General features: G+C 37.3%; 1 protein-coding gene across 1 annotated transcript in view; it reads left to right on the top strand.

The window, feature by feature from the left end:
* Positions 1–26,413, top strand: part of LOC139740345 (divergent protein kinase domain 2A-like) — a 62,892-nt gene that overhangs the window by 13,870 nt on the left and 22,609 nt on the right. The window contains exons 2-3 of the mRNA XM_071650939.1: positions 21,274–21,418; positions 21,980–22,286. Of these exons, the coding sequence (XP_071507040.1) occupies positions 21,274–21,418; positions 21,980–22,286 (452 nt within the window). The remainder of the gene's footprint in view (positions 1–21,273; positions 21,419–21,979; positions 22,287–26,413) is intronic.

Below are 26,413 nucleotides of genomic sequence, written 5' to 3'. Positions count from 1 at the left end.
AAAGTATAAAAGGGGAAAGAATATTTTGGTGTTTCTCATTAGCTTGCCTGCCTAACCCCTCTCCACACAACCCGTAAATATGTTCTCCATTTATTCATCTTTTCGTCCACGTTCCTAATTCTATCTCTCCATCCATCCATCCATCCATCCATATCTCCCCCATTTCCTTCTCTCTCAGCTAACAAACATTATTTGTCGGCTTATCGTTTGCTCTTCTCTTTTTCTTTTTCTTTTTGACTTTACCCCTGTGGCACAGAGTGTACAGATCAATCTTTATAACCAAATACATGATTAGCGAATAATAAGGGTTCTTTTGGTACCGGCCAAGCTCAAAGTGCCTTGCCTCGCCCCATTTGCTCCATTCATCTTGTTGGGAAAAAAAAGAGAGGGAATATATATATCACACTTCTTCACAGGGCATCGACCTGTGCAACACCTCCCGATCAAGTTTAGTTGATTATTATTTTTGTCTGGCACACCTCTGCGATGTCTTGTTACAGTTCCTTTCATGCTTGGTTGCTGATTCTGCAAGTTTTTATGCTTTCTGTTCTTTCCAAGATACATACCCAAGTGCATTCCAAAGATTTCATGGTTGTGTATGTACTCTTTCAATATTTTTGCACAAATATGTTTACATACCAAAAGACCAACAGAGTTATTGTTGGGTGGAAAAAGAAACATACTTATTGCTTTCTCCTTGCTAAGCGTTAGTGTGAAATTAACTGTAAGTAAGCACAATAAACACAATTGGCTTTGAAACAGAATGTCATATAATTGCATGTATTGTGCTTCATTCTTATACTGTCCATACTTATGTAGTTTACGTAGTGGAATACTTTGTGGTAAAAGTTCTCACCGTGTAGTAAAAGTTCATATTCTGAACATCTGAGACTTTGGATTATTATGTTATTCCTTTGTTGCTCTCAAAAAACCCACCAAGCCCCACAATCAAATGGCCAATTACACAGTTACTTGGGCGATTAACCACCACAAGAACTGAAAACGTTGATGAGGTCATATGGAGGTTGCCATGAGAGATGAAAGAAAATGTATTGAAAGGTTTATTTCAACTTCCATCACCCCTGGTTCCTGGAGTCATTAACACTCAGCAGGTTTGGTCAAATGTGTCACTGTTGAGTAGACCATGATTGGATATTATTCTAAATTTAATCTAATCTTAATTTGTTTGATCCATTTTGTATTTGAGTTGGATTTGCTGTTAGCCAAAAACCCATAAGATCATCTTAGAGTTGCCATAAGAAGTATAAAGGGAAAGTTTAGCATTGGTTTACGTTGGTTTGGTCTCAAGTAATATAGTTGGCGCATATTTTGTGACAATGTTGAATATAAACATGTAAGCAAAACTGTATTTCATGCGTTTTTTCTCTATGAAGTGAAGTGGTGGGGGGGGGGGGGGGTGTTTCATAAAGCTGTTCTTAAAGTTACGAACGACCTAAGAACGACTGGTGATCAGTCCTGATGTGCTATACTTCTCAGAATTTCAATAATTCAGCACAAGAACTGATCACCAGTCATTCTTAAGTCATTCATAAGTTTAAGAACAGCTTTATGAAACACCCCCAGGGTTATTCTGTGCTCGATGGCATATTTATTTGTTTACTCATTTGTTTGTTTGCAATTTAGACAGCTTTGTGTTTAGCACACATAGACAATGAATCAAATAGTCGTGAACCTGTCTCTGTCGAGAGCCAATCGCAGACGGAGCGTGAACTCTGAAATTGGCATTTATTGATGTGGCATGGTTGATTTACTGAAAACCAATGCCAATTGACACAAGAGGACCATTAAACTAGAACTTAACCTTTAGGCCCACAGAGAAATTAACCTCTAGCCCACCCAGTTCCTAGACCTGATCTCAGCTAGTATATATGTGAAGGACTTTTTCATTGATAAAAATTAATCAGCTGTCGAAGGGTGACAAGCCAGGAGTATTGGGTCAGTTTTACAGGACTCAGAGGTTTGCAAGATGGGAAAGATCGTGATAAAAGTATTTTATGGAAAAAAGTGTATTTAGCCTTTTGTGAGCCCTCTATCCAGAAAGGAATATTCTGTTTTAGTTTTACTGTAGATGAAATGTAAAGTTTACAGAGTGAGAAAGGTTAGACAGTGTAGCTAAGGTGATCGAAGCAAGAAGATAAACACAGCCCAGTAGAAATAAAGGCCTGCTGAACTGTGTGCAACTGATGATTGAAATTTCAAACATTTTGTTTTGCTGTGAACCAACATAATTCCTTCTTTTTTTGAAAGCACAATCACTTGAACTTTCCATGGCCCTGATCTATTTTAGAAACATTTATTTGCCGTAAAAGTACCTTTGCTTTGTCTAAAATCTACCCGTTATTTCTTAGCAAGCCAGCCTATCTTTCATTCGTTCACAGTGGGCAAGCCGAGAGCGACTTAATGCTGTGTTGTTTCCTTCATCAATCAACCACCAACGTCTTTTTAAGCAACTGACACTACAATGTCAGGAAATTCTGTAAATCAGAATGACTAATGGGCATTGACAAGCCAAAATTCTCTCCCAAGTAAAATGAATTTGATTTTGATATTTCTATTTTGGTTAGTTTCATTCTTTACCTGGCCCAGAATCATATCAGCCCTAGGCTCAATGGTTAGTGGTTCTCTTTGAGTTAAGTTTATTTAAGAGTATTCAGGTGAAACCCAAGCAAAACTGACCTTCATCTGTGTGATTGATAACACGTGGATTGGGGCAGCATTGATTATTTGTTTGTCATTGAACTACAGGCCAGAAGGCATGTCACTGAGGGACAAATCAAGTGTCAAAGTTGAATTGTCACACTTCTCTTTATCTGTGGGAAAGTTCTATTGATGGAATGATAGAAGCATATTCTTGATTGAACTTCTGATATCTGAAGTATTACATAGAAGTAACCAATCAATATATGCTTCGTTTGATGTATGGCAATCTTATTCTGTTTGTGAACAATAGATTGAAAGTAGGTGAACAATAGATTGAAAGTAGGTGAACTATAAACTTATCGAGTGCATTTTTCTTACTCCTATGCCTTCGTAATCATCATGCTATTTGTTGCTTTTTTCAATATTCATCATCCCAGAAATGTTAAACAACCGTTCAGGCGAAGGTGATGCCACTGTTCTAAATGAAACATAAACTTTTGAATACCAGTCCTTTTTTATTCATGTTGTTTGCATTGTTAATCATTCACAAGGAATATCAGTATGACATTAACATAATGCAGTGATTAAAACAACATTTCTTTGCGTAATTCAAAACTTGTACTGTGTCAGAATAAGGTTGGAATTTTACCAAGTTTGAAATGAATGTGGAAGCCATTCTTAACCCCCCAAAAAATGGCAAAAAAATTAACTGGGGGAGGGGAATGCAAATTAAAACTTCATTCTTTCTGAATTATCAAAAGTAAGATTTGGTATAGGAATGGCAATTTGTTGATGTGCATTTATTAAGGGTAGTCAGTAAGTTTTTCAGTGCAGTCATCTTTTTTTTTTTTTAGCTTCCCTTGGAGAGCGTTCCCTTTCAACACTTCGCAACATAAGGGGAGTAATTATTCAGTGTTGTAACTGGAAGCGCAAAATCACTTCCTGTTTTGGTGGCGGGTAGGACTGAGTGATGGATCTTACACAAAGTATTTCTGGCACAAGATGTAACACTCAGACAGGCGTAGAAGATCTTATTAAGATTTTAATGAAAACAAGTCCCTTCTTTATCCCAAGGGAAGTTTAATGTTCTTTCAAGACTTTTTGCCGTAGATATCACATTGGATTACACATGAAAGATGTTTTCTTCGTGTTCACTGTGAATTATTATGAGATTCTGATGGCAGAGGCGCCCACATGCAAAACAGGGTAGTTGGTCGCAAACAAAAATGTTTTTATGGGAGAGGGTTGTTCATTATGGATGAGGTTTTCCAAGAAGGCAGAATTCATTTGATGTCACGCAATGTTGATTCCTTAAGGAAAAGTGATATGTTGATTTCTTCTGCTGGCCTGGATCAAGATGGGTTTGACTTTGCCTGGTCAGTCTTATACTTGTGTTTCACAGTCATTTGGTTTTTGAAAGTTGTGATTATTTGTTAACTGAGAGTCATAGGAAACATGTCACATACATTGTAGCGATATTGTCAATAGCTTATTGTCATTATCAAAACAGTAGGGGACGACAAGTGGAGGCCCATTATGTGTTGCACTTACGTTCTTGTTTCATTTTGTTTTGTTTTATTTTTGTTGTATTCTGTTTTGTTTTGTTTTGTTTGTTTTGTTTTGTTTTTGCTCTCATCAGCATACCGATGTAGAGATCTATGGTCTACTAGTTAGCAGATGATTAACTCTCAGTCTCCATCTTAATAGGTTCATTATGACTTTATGCATATCGGGGTTCAAGCAAGAGTACTCGCTCAGTGAAACTATTGTAATGATTGATTGTGAGTTTTATCATGGGAACAAGTTGCTATCCACTTGCTATTTTAAGGCTTTTAAGGTACTTCTTCCTTAATGGTGATTTAATTCTAGTTACTCGTGAAGACTTAGAGTGTGCTGGGCAAAGAATATTTTGGTAGTTTTGTATTCAGTATCAATGTCATGAAGTGGTTAAATTAGGAAAACTCTCGTGACTTAAATGATGCTTCCTGTTTATCATGTTCATTTGCTGGAATTATTGCAACTTTATAAAACATCCTTGGACAGCATCTGTGAATCAGGTATGCAGAATTTGATCCTGGCAATCGTTCGGACTCTACTTCTATACATTCAATACCCAGCATAAATGAACCATTCAGGATGCATATACTTGAAAAATAGCCATCTGAGTCATCGGCAGTCTAAATGCAGGAGGGGACTTTGACAGAGAAATAGATTCCTGGCAGAACATTTATGCAACAACAACAAAAATATTATATCTTCCTTCATAAAGTGTTGTTCATTAAATAATGCACATATCCCATTCATTAGGACAAATACATATATAAACATATATATTTCTTTACATAATGTTAGGAATGTCTTTTCTGAACATGTAAGCCAATAATGATCTTGTTCAAATTAATAAAACTTGATTTTGTGTGTGTGTGTGTGTGTGGATTTGTGTGTGTGTCTTTTTTATTGCAACTGATCAACGAATTGCCCTACATCAACATAGATAAGCAATGAATTGATCAGTATTTATCAGAAGCCATGATAAAAAATCATGGACCTGTGCGAGTATGTATGCCCATGATTTTTTATCATTGCTTCTACTAAACGCTGATCAGTTCATTGCTTATTTATGTTGATGTAGGGCAATTTGTCAATCAGTTGCAATTAAAAAGGATAAAAATAAAAAACGACCTTCCTGGTTGAAAGGCAGCTAAGTCTGAGCCTCTGCTTCTGCCTATTGCTTGTGTCCCTCTTGTAATCTTTGACAGTCATTAAATGCATTCAATGAGAATGAGAACATCTCTTCCTTACACAACACTGGATTTTTTTTTTTTTTCAGAAGGGGACAGGGTCTAGCGTTTAAGGTCCAGATATAGGTTTCAAGGGTCTAGGATCAAGTTTTCCAGAGGGCTGCCACTTTAACTGATGAAGTTCAAGAGGGTCAGGGGTGAAGGGTTTGAAACCACTCTGGAGTGTGATTGATGTTCCATTAAATTCATTTTCCTGTGAGATCTGTCCCCAACTTTGATCTACCTCTCATCAACCATTATCTTATCAGATACCACCATCTTTACCATTCATTTGTACCAAAGGCCAAAGTATATTCAGCATCCCTTTCCCCATATATGCTTTCAATATTTGGGATGGGTTTTTTCTTTTTTTAAGTTTTGTTCTTCATCCTTCTTTTCCAGTCTTTGATTTTCCTCTGTACTATCACTACTGACCTACTGTTTCTTATTCCTTTTCTTTGTTGTTGTTGTTGAGCTTCAGGCACAGTTTATATATAGAAAGTATAAAATATACATTCCTGGGTAGTTAATTGTGTACTTTGCAAATATTTTTGTTCATGCTTGTGTTTGGTATGCAGAGGAAATATATTCCCAGAACATGCAGAACTGCTAGTGCCTATGGCTATGTTGGCCATCATTACAGCTTCATTTCAGTAAAGAAGAATGTATGAAACATACGTTTTCATTTCAAACTGCAATCACCAGAAAGTGAAGCAGCATGGAGTTCGACCCAAGAGAATCAGATGAAATACAACATCATGCATCTCTATTGTTTTAATAGTGACAGACATGGCGGATACCATGCTTTCATCTTCCAGAATGTTTTACAGTTATGTTCTCCCCCCCCCCCACTTCCCTTTCCCTTTGTCTCTCTCTCTCTAGAGACTCTGTGTGAAACGTGTCGGTGCCTTTTGAAGGAACTTGATTTTGACATGTTTACTGCATCCTTGGGGATTACTTGCAAACCCAATAAATATGCATGATGTCTTTTTCTCCTTGGCAGTAACTTTTCCATGTGCCGCATTGAAGATTGATATCAATACAGAAGTAGCTGCTAAAAGTGTGACTCGTTCATCTTTTGGCTGCAACTGTTTTGAGGAACAGGAAATGAATTTTGTGCCTACATTTGTAGTTCTTTTTCTAGAACCTGGACCAATTCAGTAGATTGCATGGCTGCGAGCCAAAATAGGTTCAGTTATGTAACATATTTTAGGATGAAGTCATCTATGCACACCTGACTTTATGAAGGACATTTTGGTCAAACATTTCTCGCCTGTCTCCTGCTGTTTAGTGCATGAATTAATGATGCCAAGAAGTTTGGGAGTATTCACAGCAAATAAAAATGCTTCCCCTCTCTTTGTCTTCTCAAAAAGTCACATTTTGTTTCTTTTTTCCATTAGATGTGAGCCAAACTTTGTTGGAATCCTCCCACAGAATGATGTCATTCCATTGTCTTTTAAAAAGAGCTCTTTTTTATATAATAAGAAAATGGAGGAATTTTCCAAATGCTTTTTCCCCTTTGTGTGCGTATTTATTGGCAAGTTGGTGTAATATATGAATAAATTGGTACGTAAATATTAGAAGCTTATGTGTATGACCTCAGGGTTGTTCTTGGATAGTCTCTGGCCTATATTTTCATAGGTAACAATTTGCTTTTTCCAAGTGACAGAGAAATGTAGAACACTCAATTGTGCAATCAGTTTAAAGATAAAGTCATTTGTTTACATTATTGCTGTATTACTTGTGTTACTCTCCAGAAGTTGGAATCATAGTACTTAATATGAAATTTGCTACATATGCTTTATTTCAAATCTAATCTAATTCAGTCTAATTTTATATCATTTCATCTGGTCTAATATAATCTTATCAATATCCAGTGAGATCATACCAGGTCAAATGAAATAAAATATGAAATCATAAATCAAATCACATATCAAATTAAATTCAATTACTTTACATCAATATCAAATTAAATCAAATCACATCAAATCAGTTGTAAAGCACAAAAGTGACCCCCTCCCTCCCCCCCCAAAAAAAAAAGAAAAGAAAAAGGAATTACATCCAGAGATACTTGAGGTGATAGCGGAATCACATGCCGTGCCGAGAACCAGTTGAGTGAGGTATCCTGTCTGTTAGTGCCTCACAGGAGAGAGAGGATCCTCCAGGCAGGATGTATGAAGCTCCCAAGACTAAACTATTATTTCTTTATTGATTGGAGGACAGGTGGATGATGTTTCCTCTTCAGGGGAAAATGACAGCATCACCTCAGTCAGATTGGGAAGACCGCTTACTTGTGATGAGATGTTTCATTTCCAGTCCATCAATTATCAATTAGCACCCTTACAGTTATTTTAGTACGTCTACTGTGTCTGGCCTTGAGGATCTACTTCTCATCTCTGTATCTTTTCCTTTTTTCTCTTACTTTCAATGTAGTAATAGATAAGTTCTTTTAGCTTAGTATATTTCATGCTATCTCACTGTATACCTCAAGATATATTTTCTCTCAACTGTCCTGAAAGTCAATCAGCTATTACTATGTCAAATCCTGCAGCACCCCTATTTCATATTCCCAGATATTTTTTTGTTTTGTTTTTCATCGCGATAGCTTTACCACATCATACTTCATGAGCGAGAGCCTGTATATTTTGTTCCATCCCTTCAACAGCTCCTCAACTAACATTCTTCACATCATTTTGGCCATGAAACTGCCCTTTCACATTCTTCCCATGGCATTCTGTTTTCCTGTCTGCCTAACTTTCTCTGCTTTTCTCACACACCCACACATTTCATCGGGCATTTTTTGTCTCTGATTGCATGCTATGTCTGCGGCTGTTCATTCATCTGTTTGTCTCTGTGTCTGTCAGTCTGTCTGTCTGTTTCCTTTTGTTCTGCATCTCTTCTCCCTCCCTCCTCCCTCCCTTTGGCATGATACATTGATAGCCTTATTTCCATACTCCAGAGACTAGAATCTCGAGCTACATCTATTCACCGATTAGGTCAATACCAGTGTTGACGGCATCTTTCATGCGTGGGGTCCAGGGATTAAATGCAGCTTCAAAATTACAGTGCCCCCTTAACCACCCCTCCCTTAATTCTTTATTCTTTCTTTGTCCTTCTTTTTTATTTTCCTAGCGTATCAGGAAAATCTATGTTGTGTGTGTTCCTACATATTTACCTGTTTTTCTAGTTTGTGGAAGTAGGGTGTTTTTTTTTTGGGGGGGGGGGGGAGGGGGGCATCATTTTTATAGATACAGTGAAGGAGTGAATTCATCAGTATTGAACATCGGCACAGTTCAGAAAGTCCTGGAGAGTAAGAATATATATTGTACCTTTAATCTTTACTGACCTCATTTTTTACTATTTTTACACTTTTGTAAAATAGTTTGAATTTGCATCCCATGGTAGTACAGACCCCTGGCTTTCCATTTGGTCCGTAGATGGCAAAATGACATAAAAAGGGATTTAATCCATACAAGTGTTCTTCAATATTCTCTGAACTTCAACACATTAACTTTAATCTCTATGAAATACTTTAATGTCACAAGATTTTCCCTTCTTTCTGATAATAAGTGGGGAAAGTCAAACCAAAATAAGGTAGAGTTCAGAGTGAAATCAAGCCAAGATTGCGTCTGCCTCAACTCACTTCCTTTCCCTCCCATCCCTCTTCCTCCTAGTAAATCATTTTTTTCTGTGTTCCTCAATCTTGTCATCTTCCTCTGTCCCCCTTTAAAGTAAAAACCAAGGTATGATCCAGGGATCTGCCCTGCCATGTCATTATTCATTATTTGGGGGCTGTCGTGGCCTTCGCTGAATGAGCTGCTCTAATTCCCTCTCTTTCCCCGAATGATGGGAGTAATTTCCTAACAATTCATCACCAATTAGTGCAGGAGGAAGAGCTCACTTTGTGCTCCAATGCTGTTGAAGAACTCCCACGTTTATAGGATTTGTTTCGCTTTGTTTTTACGAGAAAACGTTGCTCTTTGAAGGAGCAGTTGTTTAGTCTCCCGAGTCTTGATGTGATTTTGTTCTCAAATTGCTGTTTGATTGCACAGCCTCACACATTTCCTCATCTCTTTTACAGGGAGAAAAAATCTTGTGATCATCACTTTGGCAAAGAATTTATCTCTAATTTATGTCTAATCTATACACATTATTTCACATCTGTTAATGATACTAAAACATGTTGATGTAATGCTGCGATGACCTCAAAACTGTCACTATCACTGTTAGTGCATGACTACCTTGTTTCAGATGCTGAATGAGACTTTATTTTCCTTTTGGAGAAATTCTGGTTAGCTACAGCTGTTTTGCATTTGCATTCTTTTAAGGAGATTATTTTTTTCTCTAGTTAAAAGCAGTGACATCATGATATTGTGGTAGAATAATGAGAAAAAAATGAAAGAGAATTCTCTCAAAATGTATTGGGTTTTTAGTGATTTATCAGACTAGAGAACTGGACAGTGTCACAATGAAACTGGCAGCAAAAAAAAAAATAAATAAATGAATAAATAAATGAAAATAAAAATATGATATCTCCATTTTCCCTTAAGAATAATCCAGTGAACAGTTCAATATCATTTCTAGGGAGTGTTTCCCCTGCTTGAATTTTCACAAGCACAATCTGAACTTCCTCTAACCCTTTACAGCGATGAATGAAATGATTCATGAAATGAGATTTTGATGAGAAAAGGGGTCCACTGACCTGAAATCCAGTCTTGATTAATCTTGGTGCAGAAAGGTTATGGCCGTTGGCTATCTTGACCAATTGACCATTACAATAGATACCAGGTTCTGTGGTCTGACAGAGCAAGTTTTCTTTGTCTTCGTCCCTCTCCCCTCAAACTTGGGTCTGTGCTTGTAATGTGATATAGGCTAGTGTATCAATCAAGCTTGGCTGCATCTAAGTTCTTAAAAACACAATCATTATAGTTTAAAGGTCCTGTTTACCTTTGGGAGCAGTGATTCAAAAAATGTTCGAGATGTCACTTATGATGCATGTAGTGTAGGTCAGTTGTATCACAAAACATCCTACCTGCAAAAAAAAATCCTATATAAAATTTCTGCAATAAAGCCTAAAATATGAATAAGGAGGTAACACTATTTTTCTCATTAAACCATAACTGTAGATGGTTTAGTCTTTAGACATTTTTATTACAACTATTTTTCACATTTTGTATATTTAACAATACTTCAATTATACTGCTTCAAATTTTTACATTGGTTGTTTGTATCCCTAAATCACATTTTATAACTATTGTTGTTTCATCTGCAAATGGTAAATTATGCCTTTAACTGTAAAAGAAGCAAAAAAAACAAAAACAAAATATGTTGGATGGATGTGTGTTTCAACACCCTTCTGTCCACAAATCACTGCTGTGGACAGGCATGATGCAAATTACTATTTGATTGTACAAACAAACATGAGCATTCATGCATGAGTACAGTAACCAAAAGTGTTGTAGAATTGCCCCCAGAATGGATGTATTACTACTTGAGAGCACTGATGAACTTTTAGCCCTTTTTTTTCACGTATATGAAAACATCATGATGAAATGATGACAAGATCATCACAATCTGGATCCCGTTTCATAAAACTTGTTGTCAGTGACAAGTTGTCATAGTTGTTATAAGCTACTGAAATCCCTGCAACTGGTTGGCGAAGAGCAAATTTGTCACAGAAATGAAGCAGTTGTCACTGATAACAAGTTTTATGAAATGGGGCCCTGATCTCAGTTATAGAATCTACAAATTTAGACTCTTCCTGTCTTTCAGAGATTCTTACCATCATTCTCTCCTTCTTTGAGCGATCATTTTCATTTTTTCATGTTCATTTTTTCATGTTCAACTCTCCAGTCTCAGACACTAGAGAAATATGATCAATAGCAGCATTTGAATGATATTATTTTTTCTCAAACTGAAGGAAACCAAACGTGAAAAAAAAAGTGTTGGCTAAGCCTTAGCCCAGATCTTTAATCACATCCATCTTCGTCTGCAAAGTACATTTACGGAAGAGATGCTGAAATTCAATCAGAAGTATGAAACCAAATTGGAGCACAGCCTCTCAGGGAAGAAAAATGAGAGAGAAAAAAAAAATGGGAGGCTCACAGTCATCATGAACAGCATCTGTTGGAGGGTGCATCCTCTGTGATGAGAATTGGATGTGATGACAAATGACTTTGTAGAGCGGCTCTCTCTGGTTTTGACATTAATTTCAGACCCTTGGCCTCTTTGCTTCCTTTCACCAGCTCTTGGCCTCCCATTGCCCCCCCCCCCCCCCCTCCATATACTCGAGTAGTGCACTTGCTAGAGTTGAATCAAGGTATTCTCTGCTCTCTTCTTTTTTTTTTGGGGGGGGGGGCATATGCCATTTGCACTCAGATCGTATTGATAGCACAGCATCACCCAGGCTGTTGAACTTGAAGCGATGATGATCTGTTAAAAGTTCTTGGGATGACAGTTTCTCTCTGCCCTCGCTGTGAATGATATAACAGCAATGATGCACCATGGGGATGGATGATTTGCCAAAGTTTGCTGTAGGGCTGTGGGGGAAAAGTGAGCATTATTTTGTTATCTCTGTGATAAAAATGATGATGTTATTATTGATGACAACTACATGGGAATCCAAATATTAAGTATAATGATGTTAATGGTAATGATGAGCATAATCATGATAATGAAAAGGAGAAACACATGAAAGAGTGAATGTACTACCATCAACATAGATGTAGTAGGACCTACCTGAATAGTTCTATTCATTACTTAAAAGGCACTGTCAAATTGATATCAAAAGAATTGCATAGATATAACATAAAATGGGCAAAAATCATTCCTAGTCCCATGTCAGTTGACAGCATCAGCTTTATACATTCAATATGTTCATTATTATTGAATATCCAGTAATTCAATAGTTTCATCTGCACATGTCATTTACCATTCTTTGCTAAGTCTTCAGACAGTGTCTCTAAATCTTTGCTATGTTACAAGCCACGAGATCTGAGCATGTAACTTTCATTTTCATATAACCTGTCTACACAGGTTTAAAAAAAAAAAAAAAATCATCAACCCCTCCACTATCTGACCCCACCCCCAAACCCACTCCCATCATGTTACTCTAGCATGCTCCAAAAGCAGCTGCACGGAAGGGGTGGACACCTGCCTTATGTTTCCTGTAGGTCTGCTTTATGCCTCTGCCAAGATTTTCTCTTCTACATCTGCACCAGATGTAGACCAAGTTATGTATCACTGTTTTTGTGATAAACCTAATGGAAACCAGTTTCTATTTGCCAGTGGATATTAGTGGAAACCTACATCTTTCATATGTTCTGTTGGCATGGCCCAATTCTTTTTATTTCTCCATTATCCTGGGAATATTCCTTGAGGTTCAGGAAATGTGTTCCTGGACTGAAAAGAATCTTAACATTTTTTGCCAGGTGCCAAGCTTACTGCTATCGCTTAAAACTCCACTGATGCCACTTTCACTGGAGCAACTGAAAGGGATCTTTCCAAACTCTGAAAGGTTCATGCAAATTGCATTTAATTGCTCCTGCCGGTAACTTTGGATGGGCACATTATCTGCTTCATTGTACTCTCTAAAAAAAATTGAGTGAAAATATTCACTCTTTAAGGAGTGAATACCAAAAAGAGTGAATTTAGAGTGAATTTTGAGTGAAAATGTTCATTTTCACTCATTTAGGAGTGACCTCAGGGATCACTCGTAAAATGAACATTTTCACTCAAAATTCACTCCAATTTCACTCTAAATTCACTCTTTTTTTTGTATTCACTCCTTTAAGAGTGAATATTTTCACTTGATCTTTTTTAGAGAGTAATAATGCTAGAAATGTCCAAACAAGGAGATTTAAGCCGAAATTGGTGCTTTCATCACCATGGCAACTAGGAAGAAACAGTGCCAGTGACTAAAGCTTTGACTCAGGGCCAATTCAAGGCAATTGAAGGCACCCCTGGAGAAGGATTAATATGTCAAATCAAATCCTGGAAAACAAGGATTAGGGTGGATTCTACCAGCATAGCTCTAATGACTACCACTGTACATGCATGAATGATGTCATGCCTATAAATGTGGTGGGTCTTGATGTTACCGGAAATAACATTTCAGGACATTTTCTCTTCTTATTATTTGCCCAACAAAAGGAAGAGAAAAATGTTCTGCCGTACCCTTTAAAATCCTGTTTTGAAACATTTTCTCCAACAACATGTGCCTCCTTCTAGCCTACATCCACACTTTTGGCAATGCTTTTCTTAACTTGTCTACAGGCTTGTCATGTCCGATTATAAGACACATATGCAACAAGCAATACTTAAATGCTCCATCCTTTAAAGGGAATGTCTTACTAGGAGAAACAAGCATTCCTTCCTTTGTGTGAAAAGTTGCAAATTTGTCAACTTATTTTCTCAAAGTTCTCCCATCTTTATGCATCATTTCAAGGAATTGTACTTTATTTACATTTTAATTGGACATGAGACTCTGATGTGCACACATCACTCAGAAAAACAACAAAATCCACAGATTTTTTTATGTTGGCAGAGATCGTGGCATTCTGGGATGAGCTCTCTTAGTTATATGACCAAGAGAGTTGCATGAAATCATCCAGGGGGCGTTACTTTGCTGTTTTTGCTTTCGTTTAAATACTCATCTGAGTTTGTTATAACTCTTATCGTTCTGTCAATGTGCTTTCACAGAAATCATTTATGGCTAGTTTGTCTTATAAACAAACTGCACCAAGTTTCAAAAACATTTAAACCAACCTTGTAGTGTCTGTAGCTTCCATTGACAGAGGCGAGGAAATGTTGTTTTCATTGAGGGTATTCCCAGTCAAACTGGTGTGCTCCTTTAAAGACCATAACTCCCACCCCAATTTAAATGAAAAACATATCCATAGCACCCAAAGGACGCCCAGGCTGAACCGCCCTACCACAAACATAAAAGACCAGGCAAACCAGACCTTGGAGTTTGGGATGTTTTTGGTCGGAGGGCGTCTTTTGAAGTGCTACTGTAACACTATCCCAAGAATAATAGTCCCCTGCCCTTGCACTTGGCTAACTCTTACTGCCATTGCTGGCACCAGACAAAAAAGAAAGAAAGAAAAGAAATGAAAAAAGATGAAAGGGGCACACAAAGGTAAGAATTTGACAACATTTCAATGAAATTTTCTATTGACTGATTCTTTTCTTTTTTCCTCAACCCATTTTATATGGTTTTGCTAGGTAGGTTATTGTAAACTGAATAATGGATGCCTGCATCGAAACCCCATCCTCAACCATTTATTTTTCTCTTTTCTGTTCCTTTGAATGGTGTCTCAAATTTAACCATCTTTACAAAGTCTTGTTTGAACTGTCAAGTTGCTGCAGTCAAGCAAAAAGGTGGCTTGGCCCCTGTAACTGTGTGATCTTTAGTTTTGAATGTTAGACATTGTTTTGTGATCCTAGTTATTTTTACCTCATTTCCATTAAGCTAAATGGATATATATCAAAAAGCATTGTTTAGTAGGATTGTGTCCAGAAATAAGAAAAAATATATATGTACAATTACAATTCATACTACTGCACAAGTACAACTCAAAATATGGACTTCATCTTTTTTTGTGTGTGTGAGGGAAACACTTTTATTACTTTATGGCATTATAAGGCCCTAAAAAGGTGCATATCACAGAACCCATTGCAGCAAAAATGCATATACTTTGTGTGATCATTGACACACACATAATTTAGTAAAAGTAGATTCTAACCTTTCAGTTGTTTCTGTACTCATACAAACTTCCTTTGTTTGTTGTTGTGTGTTGTTTTTAAGAGTGGCAAGTATCAGATTCCAAGTCCAATTTACGCACGTCCAAAACTAAAAGTTTTTGAAAATTGATTTCTGCAAAGTGGTTCAAAACCATCCGTTCTTACCTGTAGACACAGACTAATCATTAACTATTGCAATCACCATCACCTTGAAAAACATCTATCCATCTCAATTTTTTTCTAAGATAAGAAAAATGAATGAGAACAGAAATTATAATGCTATTTATGTGTAAAACATTGCAATGGTGAGAATGATAGAGGTTCAATTCTTTCCACCGTATGATTCCTCTGCATGCTGAGGTAACCACTGTAAGCTTACTTCTTTATAATGACATTGATTGTTTAAGTCCACAGGCAAACCATTACTATAAACCAAGACATTTTCAGGGCATGAAACTTTTGCTCCTTGCTTCTGGCATTCAGTGCATATAGTGTAAACAAGAACTTTCGCATACATTTTAATATCAGGAATCATGGTTCTCACGAAATCAGCAAAATTGAAATGCGCACGAACATTTCTGGTTTTACAGTATGATAAAGACCATCAATCTCAGATTCAACTTTGACATGCTACTGTAGGAACATGAGGAATATAGTAAACTAGGACCCCATTTACAGTGCAGGGCTGGGCTGAGCCCGGCCTCAATTGCAGTACTTGGCCCCGCAATTCTGTCCTTTTACAATGCAGGGCTCTGCCCGAGCTTTTGATTCAAACCTTTCAATATTTTGTTGTATTGGCATTCTGCTTGTAAACAAACGATTATTACGCGGGCCGAGCCCGCACCAAGCCTCGGCCGAGACTACCTTCAGAGCTTGGCCAAATGCGTGGCCGATTTTGGTACCGCATTTGGCCTTTTGCGCATTTACAGTAAAATGAAGGCCGGGCTCGGCCACGGCCAAGCCCGGCCCTTTCACTCACTGTAAACGGAGTCTAGGTAAAAGAGCAGAGAAATATCAACAAAATATTTCAGTGACTCAACGTGAATTTTTTTTTGCCTTTCTCTCTCGTTTTTCTTGTATTCTAGACCAAAATAACATTGCTATTGTGATTCAGGTCATGAAATCCAGGAAGCTGACAAAGCTCAGACACAGCTTTAAAGGGATTCATCATGAAAATGGCAAAAGATACAAGTTGAAATTGCAGGGGTCAAGAATGTAAATCGTAGCTGTCAGTCAGCTTGCAGAGAAGAAAAGAATATCTTCAGTTGATTTTGTTGTATACTTTTTCTCATAAATTCACTGATATGTTCTAATACTTCAGTAGTCAGTAAAGCCACACATTAATGTTAGATAGGTGAATTTCTCTTTAATTTGTTAGACCATATTTCCAGGCCAGCTGAATTCAGAAACTGGGTCACTAAAAGGTGCTCTCTACAACTAGTGGCTACACATATGGAGTAGCCCTATTAAAGGACAAGTTCACCTTCATATACATGTGGGTTGAGTGAATGCAAGAATGTTAGTAGAATACATCAGTGAAAGTTTGGGGAAAATCCGACAATCCGTTCAAAAGTTATGAATTTTTAAGATATCAGTACAATCACTGCTGGAGGAGAAGACTACTACAGTGTATGATGTCACATGCGTACAACGATATAAGGAGAATAAAAAGAGAATTTCACAAAACTTGACTTTTTGAATAAAGTGCACATTTCCTCGACTTGTTACTGACTTATGTTAGGGGTAATATTATTCCCCCTGACTTCTGAAAGAGAGAAGTCGAGTGTTCTTTTATTATGTGAGAAAAGTGAGAATATCTTGAATTTTCTTTATACTTTCTCTATATAGTTGTACTCACATGACATCACAAGCTATAGTAGTCTTCTCATCCAGCCGTGACTGAGCAGAAACTTCAAAAATTCATAGCTTTTGAACGGATTGTCCGATTTTCCTCAAACTCTCATTGATGTGTTCTACTAATATTGCTGCATTTACTCAACCCACATGTCTATGAAAGTGAACTTGTCCTTTAAGTTTAGTGCATTCAGATTTTGACATTGTTCACCTGTTGAAATAAGCAGAAAACAATTGCCGTGGTAGAGTTCACCCTTTGTTGGAAGTGGCTTGAAACCACAGCTTTATTGAAGTGACAGAAGACTGATTGGATTAGGAATTGAAATTGAAACTGCCAGGGAACATTTCTTGAAGAAACGGACCACTTCAATCTACATCACAGCATTGCTTTGAGCCCTTAATTCTGCACCTGGCTTGAAGAAATATGTGATTTTGTAAGCTGGCTACTTCATCTAGAGGAGAGTTGTACTTCTCGATGCTATAATAAATGAGTCACATTACCAGATTTGAGATACACGGATTTATATCTTTTCTGTGCAACTTGATTAGGCTTGACAGCTACGCTTGCACAACTTTGTATCTGTCCACCCTTCCTCACGTTTTTCTCATATAACATTAGCTGCTAATGAGAGGGGAAAAAACCCCAGGATGATTACACATTGTGAACAGGTGGCTGATCTGTATTTTGGAGAGTGTTTCGTCTTCCCTCTGTCATGAATGAGTCTCGACCTCATGTAGCATTGTGGGCAGAGAGGGGAAAGCATGCACACTTATAAAAGGAAGTAAAATCCAAGTCAGTGTGGTCTTAAAAGGGGAAGAGGATGTGGATGTTTATTTTGAATGCCCTTGTCTCGGTATATTTGCACATCATGCGCACATGTGTATTTGTTGTAAAGGGGGGGGGGGTTATCGGGATGCTAATATGGGTCTGTTTGATTTCTAGACTTAAAGGTATATTGTATAGTTGTGAAGGTTGACATCATGCCTGGTACTCACACTGTCACATCTCACCTAGACAATAAGGACTGAGGGTTAAGGGAAGGACACTCCTAGGCCTCCTATTGTGTGTCCGCTCCGGGGAATCTTTGGATGAAAGATACAAAGATTGTAAGGCAGACATTAAAAAAAAAAAATCTGCAAATGGAAGGATGATCAGGTACCACAAAGCCTAGATCAATTTAATATCATCTTTAAAGGACTGTTTTACCAATGACACATGCTATGCAAACAATAACAGGAAAGACTTTAATTGTGAGAGCTGTCAAAAAAGGGAAAATTTTCATTGGGAATGTGTGACTGGGTCCAGTCAGTCTGTACATGCAAATTATCATGGCTCATATAGGTGTCGGAAATATATCCGTCATTGGGTGATGGAGGTATGCACAAACAGGATTTTCTCAATGGATTGACAAGGGGAAAAAAAGGTGTACCTTGAAGTTGAAGCTCTTGTTAGGTAAATAGATTGATCACGTTCAGCAAACAAGTCAAGCATCGCGGTGGTTCCAACCTCCATATGTGGAGCACGGAGATGTTTGCTCAGGGTCATATGTTCCAGTTAAGATTTCAAGAGACCCGAAGGATGGCCTCAAAATACTTCATATAAATGGATTTCAAGCGCAAATAGAAAACTGAGAACAAATATACAAACCTTTCCTGTTCAGCAAAAATATTCACTTCAAAGTAGTTGGCCTCCATTTATAGAGAGTAAAAGAGTTGGTAAAAAGCATAGATCAATATACCGCCATAATATCATTATGTCCTCACAGGAAACATACCTCAGGTTATCGTTACTGTTTAACCTATCCATCCTTAAAGATGAGTGAAACATAAAACATGATATGGGTACCTCAAATTTCTCATCCGATGGGGGAATGGCACACCTAGGGAAGCTGCAAGGATTCTGCAAATGGTGTCATGGGCCATCTGCAGGATTAGCCTGAGGCTTACACACAGGTGCTGTGTGGTTGAAGTCACGAAATCTTATACTTCCAAGAGGTACGCTGTGGGCTCTGTGGAATCCTGTGGCTTCTTATGTAGCTACCACACAGTCCTCATCCATACCTCTAATTTTAGAAATCTCCTGTGTGAATAAAAAGAAAAAAAATGCCCATATTCCGATGACTATATGGCTGTAATTCAGGGGAAAAGGTCAACTGTGAGCATGACGTGTTGGTCATTTTCAAAATTCTACTCATAGCTTTCTTTGTCATGAATATTCTTGAATCATTCCATGGCATTGTGCCGCCATTAGCATGAATTTTGTTTGACACAAACTTGTATGCTGTGATTGAATGTCCACATGCAATTTGTACTTGGAGATTTGGGACTACAATGTAGGCCTAAACACTGCTCATATCATCAGGTCTCGAAATTGTGTCCCAATTTGAAGTCTTGTTTTGTTTTGGTTTGGGTTTTTTTAAAGCAAGGAACAATCTTTCGAATGTTAGCTAGATGCTAGGATGTTTGCCTTAAATGGCCCATTCCAGATGAGGTCAGTTTATGAATTATTCAAACATAAAGAAAAAATGAAATTATACTTAACACAGTTTATCATCACAATTCCCTCTTGAGGATTCAGAATGATATCTTACTCAAAATTTTTTGAATTCAGAAGTTAGAATTTATTTTATCTTTCATCCCAAAAGTAATAGATTGGTATAGGATTTGTTTGATACTTGTAAATGATGTATAGTATGTATTGTATTGCTTGTTGTGATTGAATAGTGGAATCAGATGAAACAAGAGTGGGACTTGAATTTGAAGCAAGTCCCATGCGTGAGTTTTGGTGTTAGGTTAGGTGTTAGATCAATGCTACGCTCTGGCACCGGTTCAATGGTCCCTGACCTGTAAAAATCATTGTCGTACCAGTGACCTTTTCAGGAATGGACCAGTAAAAGATGGAAAGACTGCGCACCTACTGGTCCAACAGATAGGTTGGACCAATAGAAAAAAAAAATGTGTTAGTGTACAGCCCTGGTTAAAACTTAATGCACTGAAATATATGCTTTTGCTACACATTAATATGCAATTATCAACTCCGTTCTCATTGACTGCCACTGCAGTGATTCAAAATAGGTTGTTTTTTTAATTTCTGTTGAAGTGATTGTATTTTTTTAACTTCACTAGGGGTACGTATTCACAAACACCACACCATTTTTACTAGTGAAAATGAAAAAAAAATCAACATCTAACTAAGATAACAACCTCCATGACTGAAGATTTTTCCTGACTACTTGTTCACTTAAGGAACTCCCATTTGATGCTGCACTGATCACTATCTGTATGAGATCCCTACAGTGCCTCAATGTGCAATAAAAGTGATGGCAAGCAGCAAGTTAGGCAAAAAAAAAAAAAATTGTTGTATTGGCGTAACTCGCCTGACCCTAAAAATTCCGCCGACCCTATGTTTTTTTATTATTTTTTTGCTATCGATATCAAGTATCTTGTTGACTGCGATCGCGATCGTAAAAAAAACGGAAGTGGAAACAGCTCTGGGGATATCGGATGTACGAGGTGGCTCCCGAGAGATCTCGCTAGCGCCTCGCATAGCCTCGCTTGATCAGTACGTCATCTGTTTCCAACACGGACGCGTACTCTATCAAGATTTATACAGTGTATACTTAGCATTAAGACTGCAATGTATTGTGCACAGTTTTGCCATAGGTTTCTTGTGTGGAGAACTTACATGAATCTGTATATGTGGGACTGTAATAGAGATCGCCGTGTGCGATGAAAAGATCGTACATATGGGTCAATTTGCATCTATCTTATCTAAGTCAAAATAGTAAAATATGAAGCGAAAACATTCAGGATAGGGATTTCAACATCTTTAAATTCTGTGAAGGGGTATAATTCGAGTAATATCGGCCTCATAAATGATTTGTAGAATAGATGAACACAGCACATACGATGCAGCAGTTGTAACTGTTTACTGAGCACGAGTTTTACACGTAAAATGCAGGTAGCAACAACAACAACAACAACAAATCCGCCCGACCGACCCTATTTGAAAATCTCATGTTATGCCAATACAACCTTCTTTTTTTTTTGGCATTAGCGTCACGTATAGATGAATCCCTATCACTTCAATTATTTTCAAATTCATGGAGATAACTAAGTGAAATGGAAAGTCATTTAGCAGCAATGTTATATCAGTACTTGGTTTGATTTCTATGACAAGTGTCATAAGCACAAGATGAGAATGAAATGCAATGTTCTGATGATTTTTGTACAGTGCCACCACCTGCGCCAGTCCAGACTTCTTTGAGCTGATGAAGCACCTGTATGGAGTGACTAGGAGGAAATCTGGGCTGGAGTCTATGGAGATGGCTTTCCTGGCCACAACATTGGCTGTCGATCCTGAACCAGCCTTACTAAAGGTAGACAGGCCCACGGTTCTTCTGTCTTCTCAAACTATATAGCCTCTGTCATCTTGTTTTCCACTGTACCTGTACCTGTGCATTGAATTCAGTCAAGACTATATTGGAACTTTAGAGCTGCTTTCCTTTAAGTTTGCAGATGTTCTAGACTTCATCCCTGATTTGACTGCTTTTGCAGAAGAAAAGTGAAAGGATCAAAAACATGACATCCTCTTATCTTTCAGACATTTCTGGTACACATTGATGCTAAGCATGAATTGATGCAGATATTTTTTCAAACACTGCCAAATTCTTCATATTTGAAGAATTCTATTTGTTTTCATTTGTAGATAGGCATTGTTGAATAAATACTTATAAGTGTTACATTAATTCACTCAAATAAGAGCAGAGACTTGTCTCAGCCATGTTTGTTAGCTGTAGTTGTCATCATCTTCATCATCATCATCATCTTCACCATCTTCATCAACATCAACACATCTTTGGGGTCAAAGTCTTTCTCTTTCCTCTCTTACAAATATATGTCTTTCATACTCTAATATGTGTCCCTCTTCATCTGTCCAGTTTTTTAGAACCGTGCCATCACTTCAGCCGTACTTCCCGGAATACCTTGGTGAGTGTGGCCGAGTGATCCTGACGGAGACCAGCGGTTCGCCACTGGCTGCCTACCTCCCTGCATCCTGGAAGGACAGGGTGGGCGTGGCCATTAAAGTCCTCCAGATGGTGGAGGACTTCTATTCCTCCAGTGACAAATGGCTCATCTTCCTCTGGGACTTCCAGTATGAGAACTTTGCAGTGACTCCACAGGGCAAGCTCAGGGTGGTCAACCTTGGGAGCATCGTGGTGGTGGACAAGGAACTCGTCTCAACCAGTAAGTTCTCTTCATCTGAAGTATTGCAAACTTTTGAGGTCATCCTTACCTTATGCAAAATATCACCAAGTTTACATTTAGAATGATTGTCTTCTGTAGTATCAATTTACATTAATGATGAATATTCCAGTCAACCTAGCATCTAATTGTTTAATACCACCATAAATCTGGGACTGCCCAATCCAAATTTTTGGTTAGCTAATTGGTGGCATCAAGTATTTTCAAAACTTAGTGTTTGGAGAATATGTTGTGTACCAGTAATAGCAGTTGTAAGGATATGATCATAATGTGTTGTTGCCACGTCAAGGTCATTTCCTACAGTGGCAATAGACTTTAAAGCTCTTGAAGTGTTTTTTTTGCATGCCTTGCCATTGTTGATACATCGTTGATACAGCTCAAACTGTACATGACAAATGGAATTAGAAAGATTTGGTTTCAGAAATTAAGGTCAGTTTGTATGCATGGGGGTTTTGGTGATGGGGTATTGGGAATGAGAAAAGTCCTATTATTGCATTTTAGACACTTAACAAGGAAGGATAAGTTGTTTCATTTTTATATTAAAATAAATTTGTGATCTGTGAGTGACTGACGAGATGTGTTTTAAAGAGAATTGTAGCTTTTAGCTACTAAAAATGATGAGTGGTATACCCTCTGGATTCTTCTAAGCACATCCACATGCTCTCTTCCATGGTGACTGGAACTATCCCAAGATCTGAGTTGATGGCCTCTAAACAAATACACCCAAAGCCTCGCACCAAACAGCCAAGTCAATCATTAACCACATTCACACCCATACACACACACACACACACACACACACACACACACACACAAACATTCTAAGACATAGTGAAAGATCACACCTGAGTATTTAGTAAAATGAAGACTGTAAAAATATTGCAATACTGGTCAATTTGCTTAAATTTCTCCTAATTCTCTTCATAGTAATCATCTTCCAATGTTTTCTCTCTTTTTTTCTTCATGGTCTATTTTAGACTTTGACATTCTTCAAATTCATGATTCTTGCATAAAGTTGGTTTTACTGCAATTGACTGACAAATTGCCCTTCATTGACATAAATGCAACATTCTTGTCTTTGATATTATTTGTTTCTCACCACCACTGTTTCCTGATTTTCAAAGTCCTAAATGTGACTATATGTTCATAGTCCTACAGTGATATTGAAAACTATGAAGTAATGTTTATTAATACCAAAACAGTCATTATCCAAAATTAGCAACAGTTTCATTTTCTAAAATTTCTATGTTATATGGGGGTAGAAGTTCTATATTTCATGTGATACATGGACTTTACAATATACTAGTATTCAGTTTAGGCCATCATGATATTTGATCAGCACATTTACAGTGTGAGAAATATTAAGCAAGCTGAGTTTAACAAGCAAGTACTCAAAATAGCCATCAAAGTGAAGATTGCTATGAATGAATCCATACACATTGTTGAAGTAGGATATCATTTCCTGCATACTGTAGTTAACTAGAATTTTTAACTAAGATGAAATTCCAACATCAGATGACAGTCATACTCAATTGAATACATGATAACTTCTTTCCATAAGCATGGTAGAAGCAAGGCAGTTTTCATGTTGAATTTTTGTGAAATAGCCTACACAGATATCAAATGCTTTGTGACAATACATTTAAGTTAACTTGCTGGTTTAACAATTCATAATGACTGTAAAGACATAAAAGAGTCAATGACCACAGCAAAGAAAATCCTTTGTGCCATAGTAAGAAGATTAACTTTTGTTTTACAAGATTTCATGTTGTGTTCACAGACAACAAAAGGGATGCATATATGCACACTGTCTCTTCTTGAATAAAACTTGTCATCATTTTGATTGCGTAAGAGGCTTTAGCCTTGTGTAAGCCGTTTCCCAAACATGCTAGCATGTTAGTGATCTGCCAAAAGCAAGGAAATTCAAATTTGAAAATCCCATCTGAAGAAAAAAAAAATAGATTGAATAAAAATCTGTTCTTTCCAAACTGTAGCATTACATCCACAGATGAAAAGGTTGTGAGCAAAGATAACAATACATCAGTTTTAAACATGACTTTAGCCAAATTAACAGTTTCCATGGTCAGTATGTTATGCCATTTAGAATCTGTGTGTATGTGATGAATGCAATAAGAATTGCCTCGTGGTTGAAAAATAGAAATTTATACTGCAATGTATGCCCACTAGTGAAGAAAGTAGATAGTATTTCTATGTGGAGAAATGTTGAGGCTTGAACATATTTTTCCTCACAGTGCCATGGCTGGTATTGTCACAAATGATGGAGATTAAAGAGCAATGCTGTGCATGTTACAGAATCAAAAGAGCCTCTAGAGATACACATCAGTTTATCTCTACTGTGTTTAGTCTGGCCATCACGAATGTGTCCACTGGTCTCCTAGCGCCAACTCAAATAACCAAGGAGACAGTGTGTTTGGCTAAGCACTGGACATTCCTAAGATGACATACAGATAGGAGTGGGTATAATGTGTTTGTATTTGTAAGCTAGACTCTTTGTTCTTCCCTCGGATCTGATCAAAAATGTAATATTTGCGCTGTCTGTTAGTTGTATGTAACGCCAGGATTCCACACATGTTTAGAGGGAACAGACTGGGGCGTGGAGACATTCCCCACTTTAAAGGTCCACATATGGTCTTGTTGTCCCACGTAATATTGACCTTATTTTTTGTACAGGAAAGTCAGTTACAGTGTAAGTTTGTGTGTCATTTGGATGTCACATCCATGATAAACTAGTTGCGAAGTATGAAATCTTGTTTTACATCTAACACAGATGCCAAATCCCGTAAGAGAAATCATGATACATCATGGAAATCTGTGAGACAGAATACTAGGGTGTAAGTCAAATTGTGAGAATAACAATGATGACGTCGACACATTTCAGCCTTTACGCAAACATTTGTCATGTTCCCGTTGGATTAGTTTTGAAACCCACAAATAAAGACTAGAAAATACTTGGCTTTTCTTCTCATGAAAACTTAATAACAACTGCAAACAGTGCTGAAAAAAGGACAGGAATATTTTGCTGCAATTATTCAAGGGAAATTAAAATGTATGATATTAATTATGCATGTCTTTATTACTACATCAGCCCAAGTACACTCTAGGTCATTTCCTGAATAGTTCAAAGTATACGACAAGAGGAACGTGACAGGTATATCCTGAAACATCGTTTATAAAGGATGATGCAAATAGACCTCCAGAGTCTAAAACTGGGAAGTTTTTTTAGTTAAAGGGATCGTATAGTTTTGGTTGAGACCAAATTTCAGGTTTCTAACATTTTTTGGTGAGATAATGAGAAACCTCTTATGAAACATGAAAGAACATGTAACTCTATGAGGAATTCAACATTTATTTGATGAAAATTGGTTTTGAAATGGCTGAGATATCCAAAAAAGAGCGATTCTAATAAAGTGTGGGACCCACACTTTATTACAATCGCTTTGTTTTACTTTGTTTTTGGATGTTTCAGTCATTCCAAACCCGATTTTCATCAAATAAACTTTGAATTCCTCTTAAAATGGTATGCTCTGTACTATATCACAAGTGTTTTCTTGGTATCTCGCAAAAAGTTAGAAGCCCGATTCTCACCTCCACCAATACTGTACTATCCCTTTAAAGTGGAATTACTACATTATGTTGATTAAGTGAATGCACAAAGAGTAATAGAGCACATCAGGGAAGTTTGAGGAAAATCCAACAATCCATTCAAAAGCAATGCAGTTATTGAAGTTTTGATTAAATCCATGTGCTGTTTTTGCTCAGTATAAAGAAGGCTACAACAGGCTGTGATGTCACAGGAGCAGAATGATAAAGAGAAAATACACAGAGAATTCTACATGTTCACATTTCTAGCACACTGCATCTTCAGCAGGCAGGGAGAATGTTACCCTTACTCCATGTCCATAGCAAGTTAACGAAATGTGTATTTGTCATAACATATGAAATTTTGTGGAATTCTCTTTATATTTCAATAGTATATCATTCCACACCTGTGACATCATAAATTGTAGCCATCTTATTGAGTGATGATGGCGCTTAGATTTACCTAAAACTTTAGAATCAGAACTTTTGTACAGATCATCTGATTTTTC

The sequence above is a fragment of the Diadema antillarum genome, unplaced genomic scaffold, assembly GCF_040938485.1.
Source record: "Diadema antillarum isolate AM-2024a unplaced genomic scaffold, OU_Dant_1.0 seq00000847_RagTag, whole genome shotgun sequence".
NCBI lineage: Eukaryota > Metazoa > Echinodermata > Echinoidea > Diadematoida > Diadematidae > Diadema > Diadema antillarum.
Note: the sequence above shows the minus strand (reverse complement) of the source record. Positions and strands in the feature narration are given on the sequence as shown.